General features: G+C 42.8%; 1 protein-coding gene across 1 annotated transcript in view; it reads right to left on the minus strand.

Annotated features, from left to right (window-relative positions):
* The window catches only part of LOC117422119 (olfactomedin-like protein 2A), a 76,107-nt gene extending 49,972 nt beyond the window's left edge, over window positions 1-26,135 (minus strand). Inside the window, exon 1 of the mRNA XM_058987148.1 lies at window positions 25,766-26,135. Coding sequence (XP_058843131.1) covers window positions 25,766-25,837 — 72 coding nt within the window. The 5' untranslated portion in view covers window positions 25,838-26,135. The remainder of the gene's footprint in view (window positions 1-25,765) is intronic.
* Between the last annotated feature and the right edge of the window lie 911 nt (window positions 26,136-27,046).

Consider the following 27,046-nt stretch of genomic DNA (forward strand, 5'->3'; position numbering starts at 1 on the left):
ACTACTCCACACTGCTGGCCAGATGGTAAAGCCCTCTTATGAGGTGTCTGTGTTACTACTGTGATATGCTGAAATAAAGTTACTGAAAGTAACCAGACTGCATGCATCCAGTTGTTTGATTTCTTCAACATATCATTCAAACCGGAGTCTAGTTGCTATTGTGGTTACTGTATTTCTGCTGACAGCAAACACTAGTCTCAATTTTTTTTTAAAACTTTATTTGCTTTACTAAATGTAAACATAGATAGATAGATAGATAGATAGATAGATAGATAGATAGATAGATAGATAGATAGATAGGACAGCAAAGAAGCAAAGTTAGTCTACATTGACAGACAACATTCAGAGGACGTGCACAATAACGGAGATTTTCTTTCATCAAGCAGAAAAAGGTCAAATATACAAATACTGTATTTATGTATTTTTGGGCGGATTGATTTGGAACAGCAATTAAACATAGTTTGAAAGATAACACTTGAGATCCTTTGTCAGAGATTAAAGCCCTCGTATTGACCAATCAGGTTAAAGGAAATCTCCTATCGATTTTCTAATCTGTAATGGTATTTTGTATGGAGAAAAGCCACTACATTTAACTGGACCCTGTTCCTTGTACAAAACACTTCTGAGTATGGATTGTAAACACAATATGCTGCTTGTAAAGTACTGTATCGCATGTGATACATCATACAGGGTTAAGCCCAATGTTGTCCAACACATTCCTCAAGTCTGTATGTTACAGTACATCAACTATGTTTCAAGTTAATGCAACACATTCCAATGAGAGATGAGCAATTCATTGAGAAGCAGCGGTCAAACATGAACAAATCACTAAAGCATGCAAACTCAGGAGACTCCAAATGATTAAAGCAGGCCTGGCTCTAGAAGATACAAACACTGTTTAGTGGTGATATGGATCCAGTCTATTTGCATTGTTGCACAGTTTGAGATCACGATACACCCGCTTTGTTCAATCACGGAATCTTGTCATGTTCAGTATGAGTAATGTCATTCTTCATTCCTAGCATATGTTACAAATGAACTGGTAGGATTATATATTTTGTTCGCTATTCAGCATCTGGCTTTTCACATCCATTTTAAATGGACATTGCCATGATTTGCTACACTGTTTACATGTAGAATCATCCATAGTTGCCAGTTGTGATGTTTGTTTGTTTTTGTGCACCTGACCACTTGAACTGAAATGAGACCACCAAGGATTGAAAGTACTTTTAATAGCTGCATATGAACTGGTGAGCCTCTGAATTTCAAAAGGAGTGCTGCACTGCTGAGCAGGGTTTTAAAATCCATTGTCGATCAATATGATCTTCCCCATGTGTTGCAGCTCTTTGCTTGCTTTTCATACTTTCATTCAGGAGGTGCAGATTTTCCAAGTACAACGCTGCAGATCAGTGGTTACAACGCTGCAGATCAGTGGTTCCCAACCTGTGGTCTGGGTCGCAAACAACTCCCAAAATTTGGAAATGCAGTTCATGCAAAAACCCATTTCTACACAATCACACGTTGTGCCACTATGATTACTATTGACAAACACAGCAAGTTCAGTTCGCAGTTTGGACCCCCTTACTACAACAGTGTGCTGCCTTCCAGGAGACTCTGTCAAGCACATCACTGAGAAAGTGGACATCGGTACAAACAACATTGGAAAAGACAGGCCAAGATCCTTGCAAAAACAAATTCAGAGAGCTAGGAAGGAAATTAAAAGACAAGACCAAAACTGTGGTATTTTCTGGGATACTGTCGGCGCCTTCTGAAGGACCATATGGACAGCTGGAAATACAAAATCAAAATGCATGGCTGAAATCGTGGTGCACACAGGAAGGCTTCACCTTTCTTGAACATTGGAGCACATTCTACAACAAGGACTATCTATACAGGTGGGATGGACTGCACATAAACAGAAAGGGAACCAATCTACTCAGAGAAAGGATCCTTGAGGAGGTCCAGAAGCATTTAAACTAGAAAGGAAGGGGGGAGAAAACAAAAAAACAGAAGGGAGACCACATCAAAACAAAGGCAACAACTCAGGTAAGAGAGCTATTAAATGTATTTATCTTAATGCTAGAAGTCTCAGAAACAAAATGTTAGAACTTGAAGCTACTGCACTAACAAGTAACTACGATGTGATAGGTACTATTGGGAGGATCTCATCCGACCCAGGGGATCCACAGAAACATCCACAGAAAAAGGATGGCTGTTTTTTAAAAATGCAGTACTAGAGGCGCAAAACAATTACATCCCAAAAGTAGACAAATCTAAATTTAAAACAAAATGGCCAAAATGGTTTAATAGATCAATTAAAAAAAATATTCAGCGAAAAAAGGCACTTTACAGAGCGTTTAAAAGGGACCAAAAACAAAGTACACAGAAAGAGTACTTGGAACTGCAAACACAAGTCAAAAAGGAAGTTAGAAAGGCCAAGAGAGAGACAGAAATTAATATTGCTAAGGGGGCTAAAACTAATTCCAAAATGTTTTTCCAATATTATAACAGCAAGAGAACATTCAAGGAGGAGGTTAAATGTCTAAGAGACACAAATGGCAAAATCATAGATGAAGAAAAAAAATAGCAAATATATTAACTGATTACTTTTCACAGGTTTTTACAAAGGAGGACACGGACAACATGCCCCACATGTCGACCTGTTCCTATCCAATTTTAAATAACTTTAGCATAACAGAGGCAGAAGTGTTAAAGGGACTAGGAGCTCTTAAAATAAACAAATCCCCTGGGTCTGATGAGATCCTCCCAATAGTACTCAAAGAAATGAAAGAAGTTATTTACAATCCGCTAACCAAGATCATGCAACAGTCTCTTGACACAGGGGTTGTACTGACAGACTGGAAAATTGCAAACGTAATACCGATCCACAAAAAGGGAGACAAAACCAAACCAGGTAACTACAGACCAATAAGCCTGACTTCTATTATATGTAAACTTATGGAAAACTATAATAAGATCTAAAATGGAGAATTACCTATATGGTAACAATATCCTGGGAGACAGTCAGCATGATTTTAGGAAAGGGAGATCGTGCCTAACTAACCTGCTTGACTTTTTTGAGGATGCAACATCGACAGTGGATAATTGCAAAGCATATGACATGGTTTATTTAGATTTCCAGAAAGCTTTTAACAAAGTCCCGCATAAAAGATTAATTCTCAAACTGAACACAGTAGGGATTCAATGTGGGGAAGCTATAAAAAAGGCCAACAAGATGCTCGGATATATTGTGAGAAGTGTTGAATTTAAATCAAGGGAAGTAATGTTAAAACTTTACAATGCATTAGTAAGACCTCACCAAGAATATTGTGTTCAGTTCTGGTCACCTCGTTACAAAAAGGATATTGCTGCTCTAGAAAGAGTGCAAAGAAGAGCAACCAGAATTATCCCGGGTTTAGAAGGCATGTTGTATGCAGACAGGCTAAAAGAACTGAATCTATGCAGTCTTGAACAAAGAAGACTACGCGGTGATCTGATTCAAGCATTCAGAATTCTAAAAGATGTCGACCCAATGGACTTTTTTGACCTGAAAAAAGAAACAAGGACCAGAGGTCACAAATGGAGATTAGATAAAGGGGCATTCAGAACAGAAAATAGGAGGCACTTTTTTACACAGAGAATTGTGAGGGTCTGGAACCAACTCCCCAGTAATGTTGTTGAAGCCGACACCCTGGGATCCTTCAAGAAGCTGCTTGATGAGATTCTGGGATCAATAAGCTACTAACAACCAAACGAGCAAGATGGGCTGAATGGCCTTGTGGCAGAGCAGGGCTCTGCCCTTAGAAATACTGGCAGGGAAGGAGTTAAATTCTCCTCCCTGCCCAGATTGATTGCGTCAGGTGGGAGCAATCAACCCATTAATCATTCAATTAAGGACTAAGCCACCTGGCATAAAAGGAGGCCTCAGCCTCCCATTTGGGAGAGAGAGAGAGAGAGTTCTGGAAGGAGAAGAAGAGTGGTTTTGTTTGTGCTGTGTTATTGAATCCAATAACGCCCAGCCAGGAAACCTTAATTTGTAAGTTTTGTTTTGTGTTTATTTAGTGTTTGAGACCTGTTTGTTTGGCCCTCGTGCCTGTTTATTTTGTATTTGTGTTTATTAAAAAGCTTTATTTTGAACTTTAAAACTGTCTCTGAGTCTCAACCTCGGTCATTCCTGTCACATTTGGTGCTCAGAAGTGGGATAATGCTACCTGGAGGCTCAGGGCAGTATTTTTTTTTTTTTTTTTTTTAATTGTGCGAGTTGTTTTTTGGAAAAAAAAAAGAGAAATGTGACAGGAATGACCGAGGTTGAGACTCAGAGACAGTTTTAAAGTTCAAAATAAAGCTTTTTAATAAACAAAAATACAAAATAAACAGGCACGAGGGCCAAACAAAAAGGTTTCAAACACAAAACAAAACTTACAAATTAAGGCTTCGAGGCTGGGCGTTGCCTTCACTGGCTTCAATAACACAGCACAAACAAAAACACTCTTCTTCTCCTTCCAGAACTCTCTCTCTCTCCCAAATGGGAGGCTGAGGCCTCCTTTTATGCCAGGTGGCTTAGTCCTTAATTGAATGATTAATGGGTTGATTGCTCCCACCTGACGCAATCAATCTGGGCAGGGAGGAGAATTTAACTCCTTCCCTGCCAGTATTTCTAAGGGCAGAGCCCTGCTCTGCCACAGGCCTCCTCTTGTTTGTAAACTTTCTTATGTTCTTATGTCTGCAGTTACCTGGTTCGGTTTTGTCTCCCTTTTTGTGGAGCTTTAACCACGTGGTATATCATTAGAAGATATGTATGTAGAGTCTGCATTTGTTTTCTTTTATTACGGGTGAGTTTATAAATCAATAGATATTACAGCTCCCTTCGATGCAATACCAAGCATCGTCTTCAAAGCTGCACATAGTAAGAAGTCAGTAACGTGGAGTAGGGGTTAGGGCTCTGGACTCGTGACCAGAGGGTCGTGGGTTCAATACCCTTGAGCAAGGTACTTTACCTAGATTGCTCCAGTATAAACCCAACTGTATAAATGGGTAATTGTATGTAAAAAATAATGTGATATCTTGTAACAACTGTAAGTCGCCCTGGATAAGGGTGTCTGCTAAGAAATAAATAATAATAATAATAATAATAATAACAGAAATGGCTACATTTGTAGCTTGACTTCTGAACTGTACTGTAGCGTGAATGATCGATTTCAGCTCGATGTTATTATATGGGTTTATACAGCCAGGTTTAACATCTCACAAGACTATATGTCAAAAGCAAATGCTATTACTACTTCTGGAAATAATGTGTACAGTCTGTTATTGACACTGTCATATTTAACCAACATGATATAGTGCTGTGTGCCAGCTATCCCTTTTAATTTACACTTCACCCACAAGAAGTGGTAAGAAACATCCTGTACACACTCCAATCATTTTTTTCATTTTTCAAATTGCTTCCCACCCACCTCGTCTTCGTATTCCGGTGTGTTTTTTTTTTTTATATGCACATTGAGCGAAGTTGCCGTAACGGTTGCGGGGACCAGCACTGGGATTACATTTACTGGATCCGAGGACGACCCAAGCCCCAGTGCATTAGTTGTCAAACAAAACTCTTAAACCTGGAACATTGAGACGCCATTTGTATACAAAGCATACAGAATGTGAAACAAAAATGTAAACAAATAAAAACAGGAACTTTGCTGTCAGAAACTTTCAATGACAACATTCCTTACTGACTTGGTAGCGAAGAATTCAGGGATCTCATTAAGTTAGGTACATTATATAAATAGTTTACTTTATACATACACACATAAACATCCATTTCAAAATGCTGTTGCGAAAAAATGCGTGCAAGTGGTCCGTGGGAAAAATCCAAACACCAAGGTGGTCCCTACATTGAAAAAGGCTGGGAACCACTACTGTACATCATAAAAAAATGTAATCAAACTATTTCTTCCTGGTGTCACCCGGAAGTTATTTTTTTATTATTATTTGTTTATTTAGCAGACGCTTTTATCAAGGCGACTTACAGAGACTAGGGTGTGTGAACTATGCATCAGCTGCAGAGTCACTTACAATTACGTCTCACCCAAAAGACGGAGCACAAGGAGGTTAAGTGACTTGCTCAGGGTTATCAGTGGCTGAGGTGGGATTTGAACTGGGGACCTCTTGGTTACAAGCCCTTTTCTTTAACCACTGGACCACACAACCTTCTATTATTATTATTATTATTATTTATTTATTAACAGACATCCCTATCTAGGGGGAATTAGAATTGTTACAAGAAATCACATTATTTTTACATACAATTACATTATTTTTTACATACAATTACCCATTTATACAGTAGGGTTTTTACTGAAGCAATCTAGGTAAAGTACCTTGCTCAAGGGTACAGCAGGAGTGTCCCCCACCTGGGATTGAACCCACGACCCTCCCTAACCACTACTCCACACCGCTGCCCAACTACTCCACACTGCTGCCCTTATTTCATACCAGGAAGCAGCAGCAACTTTTACTACTATTGTGTTGTCTTTGAAAAATGTACACCTGTATTAAACACACGCTAAGAGAAGTGGGGTCAGTGATAATCCTAATGCTGTTAAGACATAAGAAATTGGATAGTAAAACCTTGGTTAGCCCTTCTCTCTAGGTTAGTGCCCTTTATTTACTGTAGCTGGGTGTCTTCTTTCAAAATGTCCGGAACAGCTGGCTGTGTAAACAGCAGTGTGTATCATTAGGCTGAGGGCATTGGTGGTTTAGTAGGAAGCACTAGTGTTCGGGAGCCAGAAGGCACGGGTTCAGTTCAGAGGAAGCATGGTGTGAGAAGGCAACAGGATGCTTGAGTTGCATGAAACAGGTTCCTCTTGGGAGATTGTTAAGCAGCTTTACTGAAACTTTCCATCAACACTGTCTGCTTCCATCGCTGTGTTTCTGTCACGGGCCCCCTCTCTGCAGAGCGGTACTTCAGGCCCCCGGAATGATAAGAAGAAGAAAGCCAGCGTTGTAGTTACACAAGGGAGGTTTTATTTATCAGCAGTTCAGAAAAAAAAATTCAAAGTATACACAATAGCAATATGGCAAAACAAAACTAAACAAATAAAAATTCAATATTAGTAATTTCCTTTTAAAGTGGGTAGCGTATGCTTTTCCGTTCCCCAGCACCTAATTAGCATGCTTTGGAGACCTTGACAATCTAGCTCCGTGTTTGCGCCCTTTGAGCTCCCAGCTAGAACTACCTGCAATGAAATAGCAGCCTCTTTTTAAGCCTGTTAACCCCACCCATAGCACACATTGAAAAAACAGTACTGTAACATCCATTCAATCAGTCAATCACCAACATAATATAAATAAACACAAATAAGGAAGGTATGTGTGAGTACTAGCATTTAAATAGAAGGAAACCAGCTCCCTCCTCTTCTACAATATCCTGCAGATAAATTATTTAAACTAGAAAGGAAGGGGGGCGAAAACAAAAAAACAGAAGGGAGACCACATCAAAACAAGGGCAACAACGCAGGTAAGACAATTGTTAAATGTATTTATCTTAATGCTAGAAGTCTCAGAAACAAAATATTAGAACTTGAAGCTACTGCACTAACAAGTAACTACGATGTGATAGGTGTTACAGAAACTTGGTTGTCTGAGAGTGATGGAGACGAATATAATATTAGTGGGTACACACTGTATAGGAAAGACAGGCAGGACAGAAGAGGTGGAGGGGTAGCGCTATACATAAGAAATAGTCTTGAAGCCCAGGTGTTAAATCTGGACAAAGAAAACAACGCCGAATCAATATGGGTCAGAATAATGGACAAAAATTCAATAAGCTACTAACAACCAAACGAGCAAGATGGGCTGAATGGCCTCCTCTCGTTTGTAAACTTTCTTATGTTCTTATTTTACAGTGCTAACATATTTTCAACAGGGCTGGCGGACGCCCAGTCCCGTCTTTATAATACTCTCTTCCTTGTTGCTCTGATTGCGTATAACCACAGGTGAGCGTGTGTGCCTGCACGCGCGTATCTGTAACGTGTGTGATACATCACAATACAGATAGCTATCCACCAAACACCAAACAAACGCTCAACAAAAATGTCCATGTTTCCTCCGGTGCCTTCCCACCCTGTGGAAATGACAGCGGGAGACGATGAAGACCCAGCAGCAGACTCAAAGAATGGAAGGTAAGTCCGCGGTTACTGATTTATCTTTAGTTTTGGTTGTCAGTAAGGTTTTATTACGTCACAGGGAAAGCCACAGGCTGGTGAGGGAGGCCGTGTGATGTTCCCCATCACAGTTTCCTGTTCCTGCTTGCACTCAAAATATTCAAGTGTCAGATTGTAGAGAAAGCACCTGCCAGGAATGGTTCCAACTTCAGATTTAAGAAACGATGGACAGGCTGTGCCAGACCCGATTAACCACAATCCTGCTAAATCTAAAAGGCAATGATGAAACGTATTACAGTACATGGCTTCTTCAACCATTTAAGTATCAAAGAGCTTTCATTTATTATTTGCTGGAAGGGACGAAGACAACCATGAATGTGTGGTTAATATTAATATCTGTCAATACGTTGTGTGTGGTGTGTCTCTTATGTCATCTCGTGCAGTTTGGATGATGGGACCGCCAAGTGATGCTGAGCAGTCCTGGCTGATCAAACTGTGCAAAATGACTTCATAAGAAGACACCCTACACATGACATATTCACTTATTATTAGGGCTGCAACGAAGAGTACATTTTGACTTTCGAGGGTTCTAAACACATTACCGAAGAAAAGTTCAAACCTTCGATGGTACTCATTTGCATAATGTTTTGGTGACGTCACCATAGCTACTTGTTTATATTTGATTGAAAATCCTATAATTTCAGAGGTAATCCATATAAATTGAATAAAAACATTCAAATGTAGTTTATAAATACGTTATATAGAACAATAATCATGTTTTTATAATTTAAATAAAAATAAAAATACACATTGTTTATTTACACGTAACTGAGCCTGCTTCTGATATGTACAGTAAGCTTGCATTGCAGTAGCACCAACTGCAGCAGGCAAAGCTTTATTTAACAGTCACCGTTCCAAGCAGGTTATCAGTCACTACTTCAGACTCGTAAACACACGCCCCGTTTCATACCCCCACGATACTACTTCAGACTCGTAAACACACGCCCCGTTTCATACCCCCACGATACTACTTCAGACTCGTAAACACACGCCCCGTTGCATACCCCCACGATACTACTTCAGACTCGTAAACACACGCCCCGTTGCATACCCCCACGATACTACTTCAGACTCGTAAACACACGCCCCGTTGCATACCCCCACGATACTACTTCAGACTCGTAAACACACGCCCCGTTGCATACCCCCACGATACTACTTCAGACTCGTAAACACACGCCCCGTTGCATACCCCCACGATACTACTTCAGACTCGTAAACACACGCCCCGTTGCATACCCCCACGATACTACTTCAGACTCGTAAACACACGCCCCGTTGCATACCCCCACGATACTACTTCAGACTCGTAAACACACGCCCCGGATCATACCACTACTTCAGACTGTAATGCAGAAATAAGTTTCTGGGTAGACACAAAATTAAGGCTTGTCCTAGATAGGGCGGATACATTGTGATCTATGAAAGGGAGGATGCTACAGACCCAACAGCTGTGTAAACTAAAGGCATATGTCACAGATAGCTCAGGTGGTGATGTCAGACCTGGAAGAGACAGGACACAGTTTGGTGAGTGAGTGTGCTGTTGCGCCAGTTAATTATAAATAAAAGGTTTAAATGAACAACACACTTTACAAAACAAAAGGCACACTGGCAAAAAGAAACAGATACATAAATACTGACCTATCACAAGTAGTGGGCTGGTGTAGAACCAGCACACATAGCAATTGTTAATTGTATACTTCTATCTCCTCCTCTCTCCCGTTCTACACTCTGAACATCCAACCCCGTGTGCGTGAAACACTGACTCTTTTATGCAGCTGTGGTAAGACTCGATTGCTAATCAATCATTCAAATGAATCTCAGCACAGTCTGCACGTGAACTACTTTGTGCACTCCCCGTGCCTAAATACAAATATAAATTTAAAATCACCTCTTCTACATACCCCATTTATACCCTGTGCACCAATAAATATAAACCAACAATAACATACCACATACAACATAAAACACAAAATAAGCACAGGGGCGGGACGCTCCATCGCAGCATATTATACTTAACCCACAGGTTCAGACCTGATTACATGCAATCAAGTACAGATTACCCCACAGGTTCAGACCTGATTACACGGATTACATGCAATAAGGTACAGACTGGGTCTCATTCTGGTGAAATCTTTGAACTTTACTGTTATTCTTACGTTCAATTGGAGCAAATCAAGACATAAGATCTGGGCTTGAAGCAGGCAACATTGAAAAGGTATTATTTTCTTAAATAAAACTAATGAAAACTGAGGAATGATTTAATCAGCCTCGACCTAAAGATGCCTTATTGAATCATTTGTCTACAGCTGGATTGGATCATTTAACAATCCTGGGTGTATCAGTCACTTGTTTTTAGAGGTAATCCTGGGATTGTCATAGACAGGGTGTTTCCCGAGTGCAGTAAATATGTTCCAATAAAATCCAGCTGTGGCTTGTCAGGGTGCAGGTTGATCAGATTGACCCCTTAGTCCAGTAGACATCTTTTTCAATATCCAATAAACAAGGGGGATTTTACATGTTACCTTCATCAATGTAGGCTGAAAAGCTTATGTACAGCTGGGTAAGTCCAATAAAATCAACTCGAAACATTACATTTGGAAATACTAAAAGAAATGCGATACATTACAGTTTCTTTTGGTATTTCTAAAACTATGGAGCACTACTGAAGGTAACCTGACATGACAGAACTTAAAGCAAAAAACAGTACTATTACCAAAGGTATACACAAATATGCCCCAAAAGCCTGCTTGTTGTCATGAATATAAACATATCTTCTAGTAACAGTCTGTCTCCTCCCTTCACCCAACACGTGTCCATGATGACATGAGTTATGGGACACCCCAAGGCCTTCCACTATCCAACTGCTTCCTTTCTCTGAGGCTCCAGCTCTGCACAATCACTGGCTAATACACTTCCAGAAGACTTCCACTCAATAGCAAAAGAGTGGGGCATATGAATGAGTGGGTGTGCTGTGGTTTCCATGGAGTGGCAGAAGCACCACAGACATGTCTATACTGTTCAGTAGTGCACTCAAGCCACTAACCTGTCCAGTGCATCTGTTTGCTTGGAAATAAAGCACTCAGGTTGTCTGTATCAAGCTGAGATGTTGGGCATCTATGGCACTAGTACTGATACAGTACAAAACTAAAACTCCTGCGAGAGGAACCTTAATTAGATCCAGGACTTTGCTATAACATGGCATACCATGATGAAGAGTTTTTATAATAGGAAAAATTCATTTCAGACAGTGAAGTGTATTCCTTATCCTAAATGAGGCTAGAAATAACAAATTAATATTAAAATGTAGGTATGTGAGCTGACAAATATGAAGGCCTGCATAAACAGCGTTCAGGTTTGAATGTCCATGTTTAATACCTCCAGCATGTCCACCTGCATCAGGTATACTGCACAGTATTCTTCATTTAAATTCTGTAACTGATGAAGCATGAGATCCTGCTCAGTGACTGGATCTTATCTGTTTGATCTGGAAGACCTATTTATCCAGATACTCCTAAGCAAATATTCTTGGGGCACTGAATTCCAACTGGATGTTCTAAAGACCAAACAAGACAAGCATGTTTATCCAGACAAGGTCAAACTGCAAATCACCTCAATGAAGTATCCAGCGTTTAAATGGGAGTTGTGCTCTCATGCATCAAGTACTGAGAATACATTGAATCCAGTTGACAATGTGCCAATATGTTAATACACCTGTGGAAATACCAGTAGTCTCTGTAACGCTTTACAACATTTATTGGGCAAGCCTTCGTCTCACCACACCGCTGGTATATTACATGATAACAGCATACCCTGTCATGTGTTACTGCTTACCTACCACATGTCCTGTATTCACATCATGCTCAACATGAGAAAATGAATGGGTATCTCAGCAAGCAATATTCATTTTATAAAGACAATGCCTTTCCATTGAAGGTGATTATGTCATATATTTTTAAAATTCCAGCATGAGTGTGCAATTGAATGAAAACTACATCCTGTGTCCCACTTTATTTGTGCTTCATTCAGTGCTTTTTGAAATGCGCTTATACTGGAAATACTGCTGCCACCAAAACATGAAGGAAAGAAGCCCTAACTTTCACTGGTTAATGTCAATGTGTATTTGAATGTATGCATAGTTAACACAGAAACAGAACAGCAACTGTATCAGTCCCAAGAATATCAGTTACTAGAACAAACGTGCAGTTTGTCTTCCCATTTCTTCCTGTGTGAATACTGGCGTGTGCCCCTATGAGAGGGAGAGCTGAAGCAGTCATTTAGATGATCCTTGTGAACACTTACACATCACTTAACAGAAACTATGAGAAAGAAGCAATGTAAAATCATTCAGAATGATGGCATTTGCCAGAAATGGATCTCCCTAAAATTGTATCATTTTAACTAATTTATAAATGAGTGTTTAAATGTATGGATAAACTTGAAAAAATGCAAACTAAATCCACGTTTAAAATACCTTACCACGAAAGTGAAGAACGCTTCAATACGATTAAAAACTTGAATCACTGTCCAAGTCATTGAACAGAATGTTGTAATTCCTCCTACATGGCACAAAGCAGCCCCAGCTCAACAGAGGAAGCTGGCAGTCAACGAGGTGCAAAAGCAGGAGGAGAGGATGAGGTGCGTAAAGGCAGTTTCCCAGGCCATGCAGGGAGAATGGACGAGATGGGAGCGTGTGGAACAACACTAAGCTGGGCTTAGCTGAGTGGGAGACGGAGGCAAGTGATGCTGGGACGCCGGAATAACTGTCGAGTCGGATATCTACATCATCAGATGGAAGGAAACACAGATGGATCACATTTGTTTACAGTAAAAGAAGCTAGGGCAGCAGTGTGGAGTAGTGGTTAGGGCTCTGGACTCTTGACTGGAGGGTCGTGGGTTCAATCCCCAGTGGGGGACACTGCTGCTGTACCCTTGAGCAAGGTACTTTACCTAGATTGCTCCAGTAAAAAAAAACAAAAAAACTGTATAAATGGGTAATTGTATGTAAAAAAAAAATAATGTGATATCTTGTGTAACAATTGTAAGTCGCCCTGGATAAGGGCGTCTGCTAAGAAATAAATAATAATAATAATAATAATAAATACGTCTTAGTTGGTGCTTATCTTGGCGAGAGCCGAGTCCAATATCAGCATGAAGTTTAACACCTACTCTCATGTAATGGAAATCAAATTCTGTGCCTCTAGAACGGTAGGTACAGCATTTTATTATCTGCACGTACCTAGAGAAGGTCAAAGCTTGTATTTGTCCTGAACTGGGATGACGTGTCATACATATATATCTGGGAACTGAACCCATGAACAATGGCCTAAGCACCACAATCAATATACACTTCCCATGATAAAGCCGTGAGCTGTATTGAAGACCAAGCCTCAGACGAGTGGGAATGTAATCATTCGCTTGGATTCCCTTATCTTTTAATATATATCATCCACTGTCATGCAAAATAGTCTCAATCCATCCAGTAAAGGCGCTCCGCGTGGAGTGCAGGATGCGCCTTATAGCCTAGAGATCACGGGTTCAAATCCAGGCTATGTCATTGCCGACTGTGACCGGGAGTTCCCAGGGGGCAGCGCACAATTGGCAGAACGCCGCCCGGTTGGGGAGGGCTTAGGTCGGCAGGGCAATCCACGGTTCACCGCGCACCAGCGATCCCTGTGGCTGATAAGGAGCCTGCGGGTCTGCTGTGGAGCCATTCAGATCTGTGTTGTCCTCCGGCACTATAGGTCTGATGGCTTCGCTATGGATCTACAGTGCAAAAAAAGACGGCTAGGCAGGGACTCGTTTCGCAGGACGCGTGTGTCAGCCGCCGTTCCCCAAGTCACCAGGGGGTTGCAGTGGTGAACCGGTGAATACAATTGGCGATTCCAAATTGGGGAGAAAACTGGGGTAAATCACAATCACAATTGTAGGTCTCATTCACATCTCCACCTATACTACCAAGACTGAATAAACTGCTGCAGATCAGCAGGAGATCCAGTTAAAGGGCTTGATTTAAGAATGGTAAAATAAAATAATTTTCTTTTTTGATTGCATAAAATCTTCTGGAAAGAAACCATACCACTTTTTTACAACCTTCACAAAACTGTGATAATTTAAACATGAAACCCACCCTGCTTTCTATGAAACCCTGTGTGTAACAGGGCGACCTCGCCGGTAAAGGGCTGGGTAATGCATTTGAAGGAATGTAATATTTATTAATGATCCATTTGTTATTTAGTGTTAAGAGAAAAAAATGTGCTTTACTAATTCTGATGAAAAAGTATTATTATTAGTAGTAGTGGTCATATAAATGGCTGTGAATAATTGATTTGGTGTGATTTTTAGTTTTGGAAGCTAGGTAAAAAAAAATAAATAAAAAAAAACTTAAAAGTCCACCTGATGTGGATTACTACAATGTGAACTAAGATCACTGGTGAAAATACATACAATTACAAAAAGCTAATTTAGTTTATAGCCTGTTCAGTTCAATCAAAGACTAAAACAACAGAAAGGCCATTCCAATATCGACCACCCTTTTGTGTACCATCTGGCCTCTACTAATGGACTGAATGCATTCCATCTTCCAGACAGAGCAGCCCTTTAACCCCTTCCAGTTTCTGGGTGTCAGTACATTATAAGATTAACCAGCTGTGTTCTATACAGTACACTCCACACAAAACATGCACACAACTGTTTGGGAAAGAACTGCACTGTGTAATAGTTGTTGAGCCCACATCCCACCAACAGATATTTCTCTGCAATTAGAAAGTTGGTGGATTCTAATCTGGATAAATAGTTGCTGCACTAGGTATATAATGGACTACAGTGCTCAAGGAATACAGTATGGGGGCAACTGGCAAAGTTTATTACTCCAAAGTGTAATTTACAGCATTTAAATCAAAAGTGAATGCACCCATTTTTTTGTACGCAATTTGTAACAAATACTTAAAAGCCCTTGTAATTTTAGTAGGTGTTTTTAAAGTGTTGGTAAAAAACATGTAGCGCTACGCTACATAGTTAAGCAAGCAGCCTGTGTGCAGTATAGTCTAGGCCACTCCCACTACAGTATTACTCTACTCGGGCCATCTTAGACTTAAATTGTATTACTAAAATACTAAAATCTATGGTCCATTCTTTTTAGTTTAATTCTGCTTATTCATTGTGAAAATTATAAATTAGAGACATGATTCAGCCTAAAAAATATATAAAACTGTACCTTTTGTTGTAGGCATCATGTTGATTCTAGAACTGTCTTCACATGCATGTTTTTAAGCCAAACATTCAAGCGCACAGACAAACATGCATGATTGTAACAGGGCGAGCAGCCCTGTATATTGTTTATTTATAGTTAGATCGGGGTCTCCCCCTCCGCCCCTGTGCAGATTGTTTTGTATTGTTTATTTATTTTTATTGTATTTAAATGTATGACGGCGAGCGCCGTATGTTTTGGTATTGTTTTGTAGCCGATTTGTTTTGTTTAGCGTGGATCCACAACATAATTAAAACTCGTGCAGAAGGTGGCCATCTCCCGAATTAATTAGGTGATTTAATTTGTTGCTAATCGGGAGATGGTCACCTGTTATAAAAAGCCTGCAGCTCTCTAGCTCGGGGTGGGTGTTGGAGGAGCGGAGCGAGCGAGAGTGATCGTGTGAAAATGAAACTAAATTATAACATACAGGAATAGTGACAGCGACTGCCCAGCCTGACCTGTATGGTTTATTTATTATTTATTGTTGATTTTGTGTTCGAGATTTGTGTTTGTTTACTCTTTTATTTTGCTCGGTGAGCACAGTGTTTTGTGTTTGAATATTTTATTTATTTTTGTTTGCTTAATAAAAGCGGCGCAAGCCTTTTTGAACTGCAGTACTGCCCTGGTGTCAGTATTTTTGTTCCTGCTTCTGCCGTGACGTCACCACTCAGCCATTCCTGTCACACGTGGTGTCCTGCGTGGGATCGTAGCGCCTCCAGGACGCAGGCAGAAGAGGGTACTGCAGCTTTTTCATTTTTTTTTTTCGTTTTTCTAATTGTGTGGAGGGAGAAAAGGAGAGAGAAGAGGAGGATGGGAGGAAGGAAGATGGGAGGAAGAAGGAGGATGAGGAGACAGCAGCCGCTGCAGCAGCAACAGCCGAAGCAAGTCTGCCTTACCTGCCTGTTGGGGGAGGAGTGGTGCTTTAACTGTGGGGAGCCATGGCACATTTCCCCTGGCACCTTCCCCATATGGCAGGAGGAAGAGACACGGACAGAGGTGAGGAGGAGGCAGAGAGGAAAGGTGGAACGAGGGGAAAAGGAGTGGTGCACCAACTGCATGCGGTACGGGCATGAGGAGCACCACTGCCTGGAGGTCTTCCAAGACACGGACCTGGAGTGGGAGGAGCCCAAACGTCCTGCGCCTAAAAGGGAGGAGCCTGAACGTCCTGCGCCTAAAAGGGAGGAGCCCGAACGTCCTGCACCTGAGTGGGAGGAGCCCGAACGTCCACAGCCCAAGAGGGGGGAGTCGGTGCGTCCACAGCCCAAGAGGGGGGAGTCGGTGCGTCCACAGCCCAAGAGGGGGGAGTCGGTGCGTCCACAGCCCAAGAGGGGGGAGTCGGTGCGTCCACGGCCCAAGAAGGGGAAGGCCGAAGGTCCACAGCCCAGGTACCTGCCAGCAGAGGGAGAGTTCCTGCTGGTTACACCTCTACCTCCGTGGGAGGACTGTGAGTCGCTCCCACCTCCGCCAGCAGAGGGAGCATTCCTGCTGGGTCCACCTCCACCGCCGTGGGAGGACTGTGAGTCGCTCCCACCTCCGCCAGCAGAGGGAGCATTCCTGCTGGTTACACCTCCACCTCCGTGGGAGGATTGTGAGTCGCTCCCACCTCCGCCAGCAGAGGGAGCATTCCTGCTGGTGCCACCTCCACCGCCGTGGGAGGACGACATGTCGCTCCCACCACTTTGCAGCCAGAAGGGGAGGAGCCGCCTTTGCAGCCAGAAGGGGAGGAGCCACCTTTGCAGCCAGAAGGGGAGGAGCCGCCTTCGCAGCCAGAAGGGGAGGAGCCGCCTTTGCTGCTAGAAGGGGAGCCGCCTTCGCCTTCGCAGCCTGAAGGGGAGGAGCCCCTGCCGCCTTCGCAGCCTGAAGGGGAAGAGCCCCTGCCGCCTTCGCAGCCTGAAGGGGAGGAGCCCCTGCCGCCTTCGCAGCCTGAAGGGGAGGAGCCCCTGCCGCCTTCGCAGCCTGAAGGGGAGGAGCCGCCTTCGCCTGCGCAGCCTGAAGGGGAGGAGCCCCTGCCGCCTGCGCAGCCTGAAGGGGAGGAGCCCCTGCCGTCTGCGCAGCCTGAAGGGGAGGAGCCCCTGCCGCCTTGGCCGCCAGAAGGGGAGGAGCCCCTGCCGCCTTGGCCTCCAGAAGGGGAGGAGCCCCAGCCGCCTTTGCAGCCAGAAGGGGAGGAGCCGCCTTTGCAGCCAGAAGGGGAGGAGCCGCCTTCGCAGCCAGAAGGGGAGGAGCCGCCTTTGCTGCTAGAAGGGGAGCCGCCTTCGCCTTCGCAGCCTGAAGGGGAGGAGCCCCTGCCGCCTTCGCAGCCTGAAGGGGAAGAGCCCCTGCCGCCTTCGCAGCCTGAAGGGGAGGAGCCCCTGCCGCCTTCGCAGCCTGAAGGGGAGGAGCCCCTGCCGCCTTCGCAGCCTGAAGGGGAGGAGCCGCCTTCGCCTGCGCAGCCTGAAGGGGAGGAGCCCCTGCCGCCTGCGCAGCCTGAAGGGGAGGAGCCCCTGCCGTCTGCGCAGCCTGAAGGGGAGGAGCCCCTGCCGCCTTGGCCGCCAGAAGGGGAGGAGCCCCTGCCGCCTTGGCCTCCAGAAGGGGAGGAGCCCCTGCCGCCTTGGCCGGTAGAAGGGGAGGAGCCCCTGCTGCCTTTACCGTCAAGAGGAGAGGAGCAGGAGCTACCTCTACCTCCACCACCACCACCATTGGGAGAAGTGGAGCTCCTGCTGCCGCCTTCATGGCCAGGGGCTCCCCTCCCGCCGTCGGCATCGCCTGGGGTCGCCTGTGTCTCCCTTGCGTCTCCTAGGGTTGCTGCCAGGCCTGTGTCACCTCCCGAGGGTCTGCTGCCGCTGCCGTCGCCTCCCGAGGGTCCGCTGCCGCTGCCATCGCCTCCCGAGGGTCCGCTGCCGTCGCCTCCCGAGGGTCCGCTGCCGTCGCCTCCCGAGGGTCCGCTGCCGTCGCCTCCCGAGGGGCCGCTGCCGTCGCCTCCCGAGGGGCCGCTGCCGCTGCCGTCGCCTCTCGAGGGGCCGCTGCCGTCGCCTCCCGAGGGTCCGCTGCCGTCGCCTCCCGAGGGTCCGCTGCCGCTGCCGTCGCCTCCCGAGGGTCCGCTGCCGTCGCCTGGGATCGCCAGGGATCCTGCTTCGCCTGGGGTTGCCAGGGATCCTGCTTCGCCTGGGGTCACTACACTATGGCCGGAGCCCCACGGAGGGGAACGGACGGCCATGAAGAAAGGGGGAGAGGTCCAGAGACCAGCTCCCCCAGCCGCACTTTCGCGGCCGGAGATCATGTGATCGGAGCCCCACGGAGGGGAACTGCCGGCCATGAAGAAGGGGGGGGAGGTCAGGAGACCAGCTCCCCCAGCCGCACTTTCGCGGCAGGAGATTGTGTGGTCAGAGCCCCACGGAGGGGAACTGCTGGCCGTGAAGAGGAGGGGGAAGGTCAGGAGACCAGCTCCCCCAGCCGCACTTTCGCAGCAGGAGATTGTGTGGTCGGAGCCCCACGGAGGGGAACTGCTGGCCATGAAGAGGAGGGGGAAGGTCAGGAGACCAGCTCCCCCAGCCGCAATTTCGCGGCAGGATAGAGTGTGGCGGGAGCCCCGGAAGAGGGAGCTGCCGGCCACGAAGAATTGGGGGGTGCCAGAGATTCCACCATGGCCACCCCGCAGAAACAACTTGCTTCCCCCTCTTCCGGGACTTTGAGACTGAGGGGGGAGGTGGCCGTTGGGGCCATGTGTGTGTTGCACAAGGGGGGGGGATATGTAACAGGGCGAGCAGCCCTGTATATTGTTTATTTATTTTTAGATCGGGTCTCCCCCTCCGCCCCTGTGCAGATTGTTTTGTATTGTTTATTTATTTTTATTGTATTTAAATGTATGACGGCGAGCGCCGTATGTTTTGGTATTGTTTTGTATTTTGACGGCGTAGCCGATTTGTTTTGTTTAGCGTGGATGGGTAGCCCCATCCACAACATAATTAAAACTCGTGCAGAAGGTGGCCATCTCCCGAATTAATTAGGTGATTTAATTTGTTGCTAATCGGGAGATGGTCACCTGTTATAAAAAGCCTGCAGCTCTCTAGCTCGGGTGGGTGTTGGAGGAGTGGAGAGAGCGAGAGCGATCGTGTGAAAACGAAACTAAATTATAACATACAGGAACAGTGACAGCGACTGCCCAGTCTGACCTGTATGGTTTATTTATTATTTATTGTTGATTTTGTGTTCGAGATTTGTGTTTGTTTACTCTTTTATTTTGCTCGGTGAGCACAGTGTTTTGTGTTTGAATATTTTATTTATTTTTGTTTGCTTAATAAAAACGGCGCAAGCCTTTTTGAACTGCAGTACTGCCCTGGTGTCAGTATTTTTGTTCCTGCTTCTGCCGTGACATCACCACTCAGCCATTCCTGTCACAATGACAATAACAGCACACCATTAAAGGCACAGTCAGAACACTACAAGCAAAAGTGATCTAGTGAATGAGCACCTTATAATGATTGCAGCTATGTTCATGAAAATGAAGACAACCCTTAAGAAAACTTTAAGGGTAAGTTTTTTGGATTAACTTTACCCTTACCTGTTTCATCTTTACAAGACTGGTATCTGACTGTTTGTACTGCAGCTTCCACCTGTGTATTTTCTACATTTTCTCTTTCAGTTTCATGATTTCTAGTGTTTCAGACAGGATAATGGATTATTTCAGAAGAATGCGGATTTCCTTTGTTGCTGTGGAAGCACTGTGGCTCAAAAATGAAAAATGAGGTCATCTGCTTGAAAAAGAGGCATGACATCACTGTATTGTGTAAAGAAATGTGTAAAACTGCATTCTGGCCTCGCTAGAAAAATGTTATTTTTCTGTGTGGAAGCTTTTGCAGCACACACTGTATACAGTATGTCTTCTTGTATAAATTTTTGGATGTTTCTAGGACAGCTTGTGACTCTTGTAACTTGGGAACTGCTTGTTAGGATTGAGCTGAACATTTGTATATGGCTATGAGCGTAACCAATTGCAAAAACTGCAAAACAATTAAAGCACTGAGACAATAATTAACACAGCACAGCAATTACATTAGTCAAAAGTGTGGCTATTTACAGTATCAGGTAACCAACAGATACATTACCTGTTCATTAATCAATTAAAAGCAGATCTATAGATTCCTTTCTTTTAAACTATTTGTAATATTCACAGTATTGTGATTGCTGTCAATTAATCTGTTAGTTTCTGATTCTAGATTTGTTATTGGTTTTACAGCAATACTATTTAAAACAGAAGAACTGTACTGCAGGAGAGACCAGGGAAAGTGGGTGGAGGCTGGCTAAAGACCAGTTGTCACGCACACCCCAAGAGTATTTTGGCCCTGCACAAAAGAACCAACTCTCCCTTTTAACCTCATCTCTCCGAATCGACAACAGCAGTGCATCACACAACACTGCCCCCTACAAAAGCATTTAAACAGGGTATACATGCGATTCCTTCGGTAAATAATGCAATGGTATAGAATTGTTCACTTTGAGAAATATCCAGTTAAGAAAATGTCTCCGAGCTGTTCTTATATTAGTCTTACATTCTTAAAATCCTCCTAGCTAACAACAGCACGTGTGTCGGGAAACTGTGTTTCAAGGCCAAGGACAGTTTCTCGTTAAAAGCAAACGTGTGAAATAAACAACCCACATCTGATTCTACTGAGCAGAAAGAAGAGTTCCTCTCCTTCATTAATATGTAATCTGATTCTACTGTGCAGAAGAGTTCCTCTCCTTCATTAATATGTAATCTGATTCTACTGTGCAGAAGAGTTCCTCTCCTTCATTAATATGTAATCTGATTCTACTGTGCAGAAGAGTTCCTCTCCTTCACTAATATGTAATCTGATTCTACTGTGCAGAAGAGTTCCTCTCCTTCATTAATATGTAATCTGATTCTACTGTGCAGAAGAGTTCCTCTCCTTCATTAATAGGTAATCTGATGGGGTACCAGGTTATTTTACTCCCAGAGATTTTCTTTGGAATATGTTACCATGGGTTTGTTTTCCAGCTAACTGAAAAGAATATTCAAAGATTTGTTTAAATTTGAAAAGTTTTAAGAATGATTATGTATAGGATTGTACGCAATCTAGAGGTTTCAGAGACAAAGCAAAGGAACAATGTGGTTCTTTTCCTGTAGGAGGCATACACTTGCAAGTCTGGCAGGCTTGGTTAAACTCCCATCAGCTGAACTCGGGACTGCATTGTCTTACACATAATGGCCACTTCCCAGTTCTCTGGGTCTCTTTGACTCAACTGCAGAGAGGCTATTGAAAAGCCAAGCCCCCTGTTTACTTTATAGATTGGACACCTGCTGCCCAATTACTTGCCTCAAAGCCACTCTGAATGTGAGCTGTCTTCAAGCTACTGACCCTGATAATTAATAGTAAAACTATTTGATGTGCCCTTATGTTCACTTATTCTCTCTGTGCTTTAGATTCACTGTAGCCGAGTTCAAAAGTTTCAGAGCTTAACTGTAGTCCAACTAAAACTATTGCCCTCTTCCAGATAAATTATATTATGAAGTTAACACGACCACGAATTTGAAAGTATATTTAAATCAAAGTGGTACCCCAAACAGTATACTGGTTGAATATTTACAGTCTAATTTATATACAACGTTTTCTTAGGGGTACTGGTGTAAAGTACATTTTTGCTACCCCATCAAAATTTGCTACCAGTAGTACAACGTGTACAAACATGTACAACGTCAAATGTTGCTACCTTGTCAAAATTTCCCAATGGTCAAACTCTGATACCTGTACCAAAAGTCATCTATAGCTATACATTTTATTGTTTTGGTTTAGTTAAAACAATCCAACCATTCATATTGGTGGTTATATAGAGGGCAGTTAAAAAAATTCTAAAAATTATACAGTAGAAACTAAAATATAATATAATATTAACAATACTTATTTTCAAACAATATCAGCAACATGACAAACAGTATCGGAACTCACACCATGCAAATATCTGTAATAAAAATAATAATAATAATAATAATAATAATAATAATAATAATAATAATAATAATAATAAATCAATACAGTTCCCCATATACAGGTATACCCAATCCTGCTTGGTGTGAAAATGTAATACAGTATTTTGTAATTGTTCTAGGTCTACCAATTGATAGATGCCTAAAATATATCATATTTGATAATGTTATTTTTTGAAGGTAGCAAAATTTGATGGGTGCAGATTAGCTGTTAAAGTTTAATATCTTGGCAGTTTTATGTATGAAGGTTCCAAAATGTGATGGGTGTGTGGACTGTCAAAATGTCATACCTCTGCAGTTATATGTATGTGAGTACCAACATTTGATGATTGCTGATCTTCTGTCAAAATGTCATACCTTGAAGATTCTCTGTTGCAGGTACCAAAATTTGGCTGAGACAAAATGCATGCTACCTTTGCAAAACTTTTTTACAAAAGTGTACTTGAGGTTACGTAAACGCTGTGCTTCATTAGAAAAATCTATAGGTGCATTTTTTCTTTAGCTTTTTATTTTTAAAAAATGCAACTAGCTCTGTAGTACACTTTACCGTTCGTTAACAGCAGCTGTCTGTGTTTAATATAAAACGAATTAGTTACACGTGGAGTAAAATGCAAGTTTACAAAACATGTAAACATATCCAAAGACTTGGGTTTTGGTTTTCGATGAGCGTCCTTGGTCTGCAAGGAAAAATAAATCTGGGCAGCGCAGTACGTAAAGAAGGAAAATTTGGCAGGTAGCATAAATTGATGTGGCGTCTGTATTCATAATACATGCCTTAAATTAGGTATGGTGTTTAATCACCACAATGCAACAAAAGTGTACCACTGGACCGTGTCCTGTCCTAAGGACTCCACCAATTATATATTCCCTGTGACTAGACCTCAATCTTAGACTGCAAACCCAGTCAGTTTGAATAGGATCAATGTGTGCATTGCTCTCCTATACTGAAGCCAAACAACTTGTCTGTACATATTTTAGAAACATGTTTTTTCCCAGCGTATTATAGTGTACATTCCTCAAAAAACCTACCCTCGACCCCACCTCCCTCCAGAGCTATCGTCCTGTCTCCCTCCTACCCTTCCTCTCCAAAACCCTCGAGCGGACTGTACACCGCCAGCTCTCTGCTTTCCTGTCCAACCACTCTCTGCTTGACCCTCTCCAATCTGGCTTCCACTCTGCTCACTCCACTGAAACCGCCCTCCTGTCTGTCACCAACTCACTTAAGTGTGCCCGAGCTGCCTCTCTCTCCTCTGTCCTAATTCTCCTCGACCTCTCTGCTGCCTTTGACACTGTGATCACTCTATTCTACTATCATCTCTTGCTGACCTGGGGATCTCTGGCACTGCTCTGGCCTGGTTCTCCTCCTACCTCTCCAACCGCACTTACCAGGTAACCTGGCGTGGAGCAACCTCCACACCTCACCCTCTCTTAACTGGAGTCCCCCAAGGGTCAGTCTTGGGTCCTCTCCTGTTCTCTCTCTACACCCGCTCCCTGGGCCCCCTCATCGCATCCTATGGTTTCTCATACCATTTCTATGCTGATGATGCTCAGATTTTCCTCTCCTTCCCCACCTCTGACTCCACCATCTCCTCCCGTATCTCTACCTGTCTGTCTGCTATTTCCTCCTGGATGCACTTGCATCACCTCAAACTCAACCTCTCTAAATCTGACCTCCTTTTCTTTCCCTCCTCCACCCCCTCCTCTGATCTCTCTATCTCTGTTCCTCTGGAATCTACCACACTCTCCTCTCTCCCTCTTCCTCCGCTAAGAACCTTGGAGTCACCCTGGACCCCTGCCTCTCTTATTCCCAGCACATCTCCACTCTGGCACGCACTTGCCGATTCTTCCTGAGCAACATCCGAAGAATCCGACCCTTCCTCACCAACTATGCTACCCAGCTCCTGGTCCAGGCCCTGGTACTCTCCCGCCTAGACTACTGCAACTCCCTCCTGGCTGGCCTCCCTGCGTCCGCCACCCGTCCGCTCCAGCTCATCCAGAACTCTGCTGCCCGCCTGGTGTTCTCTCTGCCTCGCTTCGCCCACGCTACTCCACTACTCCGCTCGCTCCACTGGCTCCCGATCACCGCTCGCATCCAGTTCAAGACTTTTGTACTAGCCTACAGATGCCTTGACCAGACTGCACCCAGACCCTTATCTCTCCCTACACCCCCACTCGACCTCTCTGCTCCGCCTCCACTAGAAGACTGGCTCTACCTCCGCTACGCTCCCCTGCCTCCAGAGCCCGCTCCTTCTCCACCCTTGCTCCGCAGTGGTGTAATGACCTTCCTACAGATGTCAGGACTGCCCAGTCCCTGACCACATTCCGGCGCCTCCTTAAGACTCACCTCTTCAAACAGCACCTGTAGAACTCCTCTGTTTGTATCCTGGGACACTATCACCCTTCATTTAAATGTGCTTTATTTTGCTCTTATCTGCCCCCTATCTTACTGCATTTAATCCTGTACTTCAGAATACTGTAATCTGCCAAGTGTTTAACCTGTAGTATTTTGTATTTAATCATATCCTTATGTAACTATCACTATTTAATCATATCCTGATGTAAATATCACTATTATCTGCTGTATTATTGAATTGTGGTTTGTCACACTTGAACAAAAGTTATTGTATTTCTTGCTCTTATTGTATTACTTGTATTGTAACACTTGAAATGTATTTGCTTACGATTGTAAGTCGCCCTGGATAAGTGCGTCTGCTAAGAAATAAATAATAATAATAAAAATAATAATAATTCACATTGAAAAACAAGTGCACACAGGATATATGGTACCATTAAAAAAACAAGATTGACAAGCTCTGAAAAGCTTATTTTAACAGGAGAAACGAGAGTACAAAACAAGCAGAAGAAAGACTGCAAATACTAAACTGGAATTAGGATGAGTGAACATTAATAATTCCATATTACCACACACGTATGACTTACTATACGTGCAAACAAAGCAAGCCATAATTAACCACAACTGACATTAATTCATATGGAATACGAAGAACATAACTGATTTAAAACATAAATCAGAAGAAAAGGCGTTAAATGCTTCCTGGATTGACGCTACTTCATACGAATTGAATAGGAAATATGTTTCATCATACAGGAGTATATTTGAATTTCCTTACAAACCAAAAACGTCGCACAAACTAAGCAAAACTTTAAAGCACTGACAAATATAAAGCACTGACATAGGAAGCGTTTTACTAAAATAATAAGACAGACGGTACAAAACCAAACACCCGTACTGCACAATAGTAAGGACCATGTAGCTGGTAAAGAACTCGGCGCTGAACTCAGAGCACAAACCGGACTTACCTTGCTATTTGCATTGACAGCTGTTGCAAGGATCAGAATGCAAGCAATCGTGTTGGAAAGCATCAGCATCATTCTGGTAAATCAAAGGCAAAGTTCTTCAGCAAAAAGTTTTCCTTGAGTGATGATAATTACATTAAAAAAAACCTGCTTCCTGAGGATTTGCATGCAACTTCTAAGAGAGGTGCAATCAAAAACTATGGATCCGTTGCACAGCTCTGTTCTTATAATTGGAACAAAGTTAATAATCGGAAGCATGTATTGTAAGGAGGTCCTTTCAAAGATCTCGGTCAGCTCCCGCACCCTCACCCTCACCCTGACGCCAGCCACTTTGATTAACTTCTTGCGCCGCACTTCTAAGTTCCACACTCCACTCTGACTTGTGGGGGAGGAGCAAAAAGTAATCGCTTTTCTACAGCATCGTGGATTACCATCCCTGGGAGGAACCGGCTCCGAAATCCCGCATCACATTAGGTAGTACGCTCTGCAGTGCAAAAGGTTAAACGTCATTTTACAGCAAGGGCGCTGCAATGAATCGATATAAAATAAGAATATTCTGCTCTTAATGCCACATAGCAGACTATAAACTATTTTAACCTAACTTATTATTATTATTATTATTATTATTATTATTATTATTATTATTATTATTATGTAATGGCATTTTGTTTTTATATGAGTTTTAATTTATTTTATTATATTAAGTACTTAACGAAAAACTGACGAAAATGGAAATATTTGACATTTTTAAATATTTGACATGAAATATTTTTATCATTTTGTAGTTTCTTTACATGATGTTACATAAACTATTTAAATTATGTTCTTATAGTTTTTTTTTGTTTTGTTTTTAATTATGTCTCAATCCTAAAATTCTAGGTGATGCAAAACTTTCGGCCATATACTGTAAATATATATGCTTATGGTAAAATGTGTTATGTGATTCAGAAAACAAATATGAAACATAATTAAATATAATTCTTATTTTACATGATATGTGTGAAGACAAGGTACAATTTATAAATACATATATGAATATAAAATGCAAAATATGTAACTATAAAACTATAACTAGGACACATTATAATTACTGGTACCTATATGTGTGTGTGTGTGTGTGTGTGTGTGTGTGTGTGTGTGTGTGTGTGTGTGTGTGTGTGTGTATAATGAATTTGTAAATAAAATATAAAATAGGTCTAAAGAAAAGCTTAAGCAGGATCTGAAAAACTTGCTTTCATATCTGATTTCTTGTTAAATGTTTTGTTTATTATGTTAAATAAAAGG

The sequence above is a fragment of the Acipenser ruthenus genome, chromosome 15, assembly GCF_902713425.1.
Source record: "Acipenser ruthenus chromosome 15, fAciRut3.2 maternal haplotype, whole genome shotgun sequence".
NCBI lineage: Eukaryota > Metazoa > Chordata > Actinopteri > Acipenseriformes > Acipenseridae > Acipenser > Acipenser ruthenus.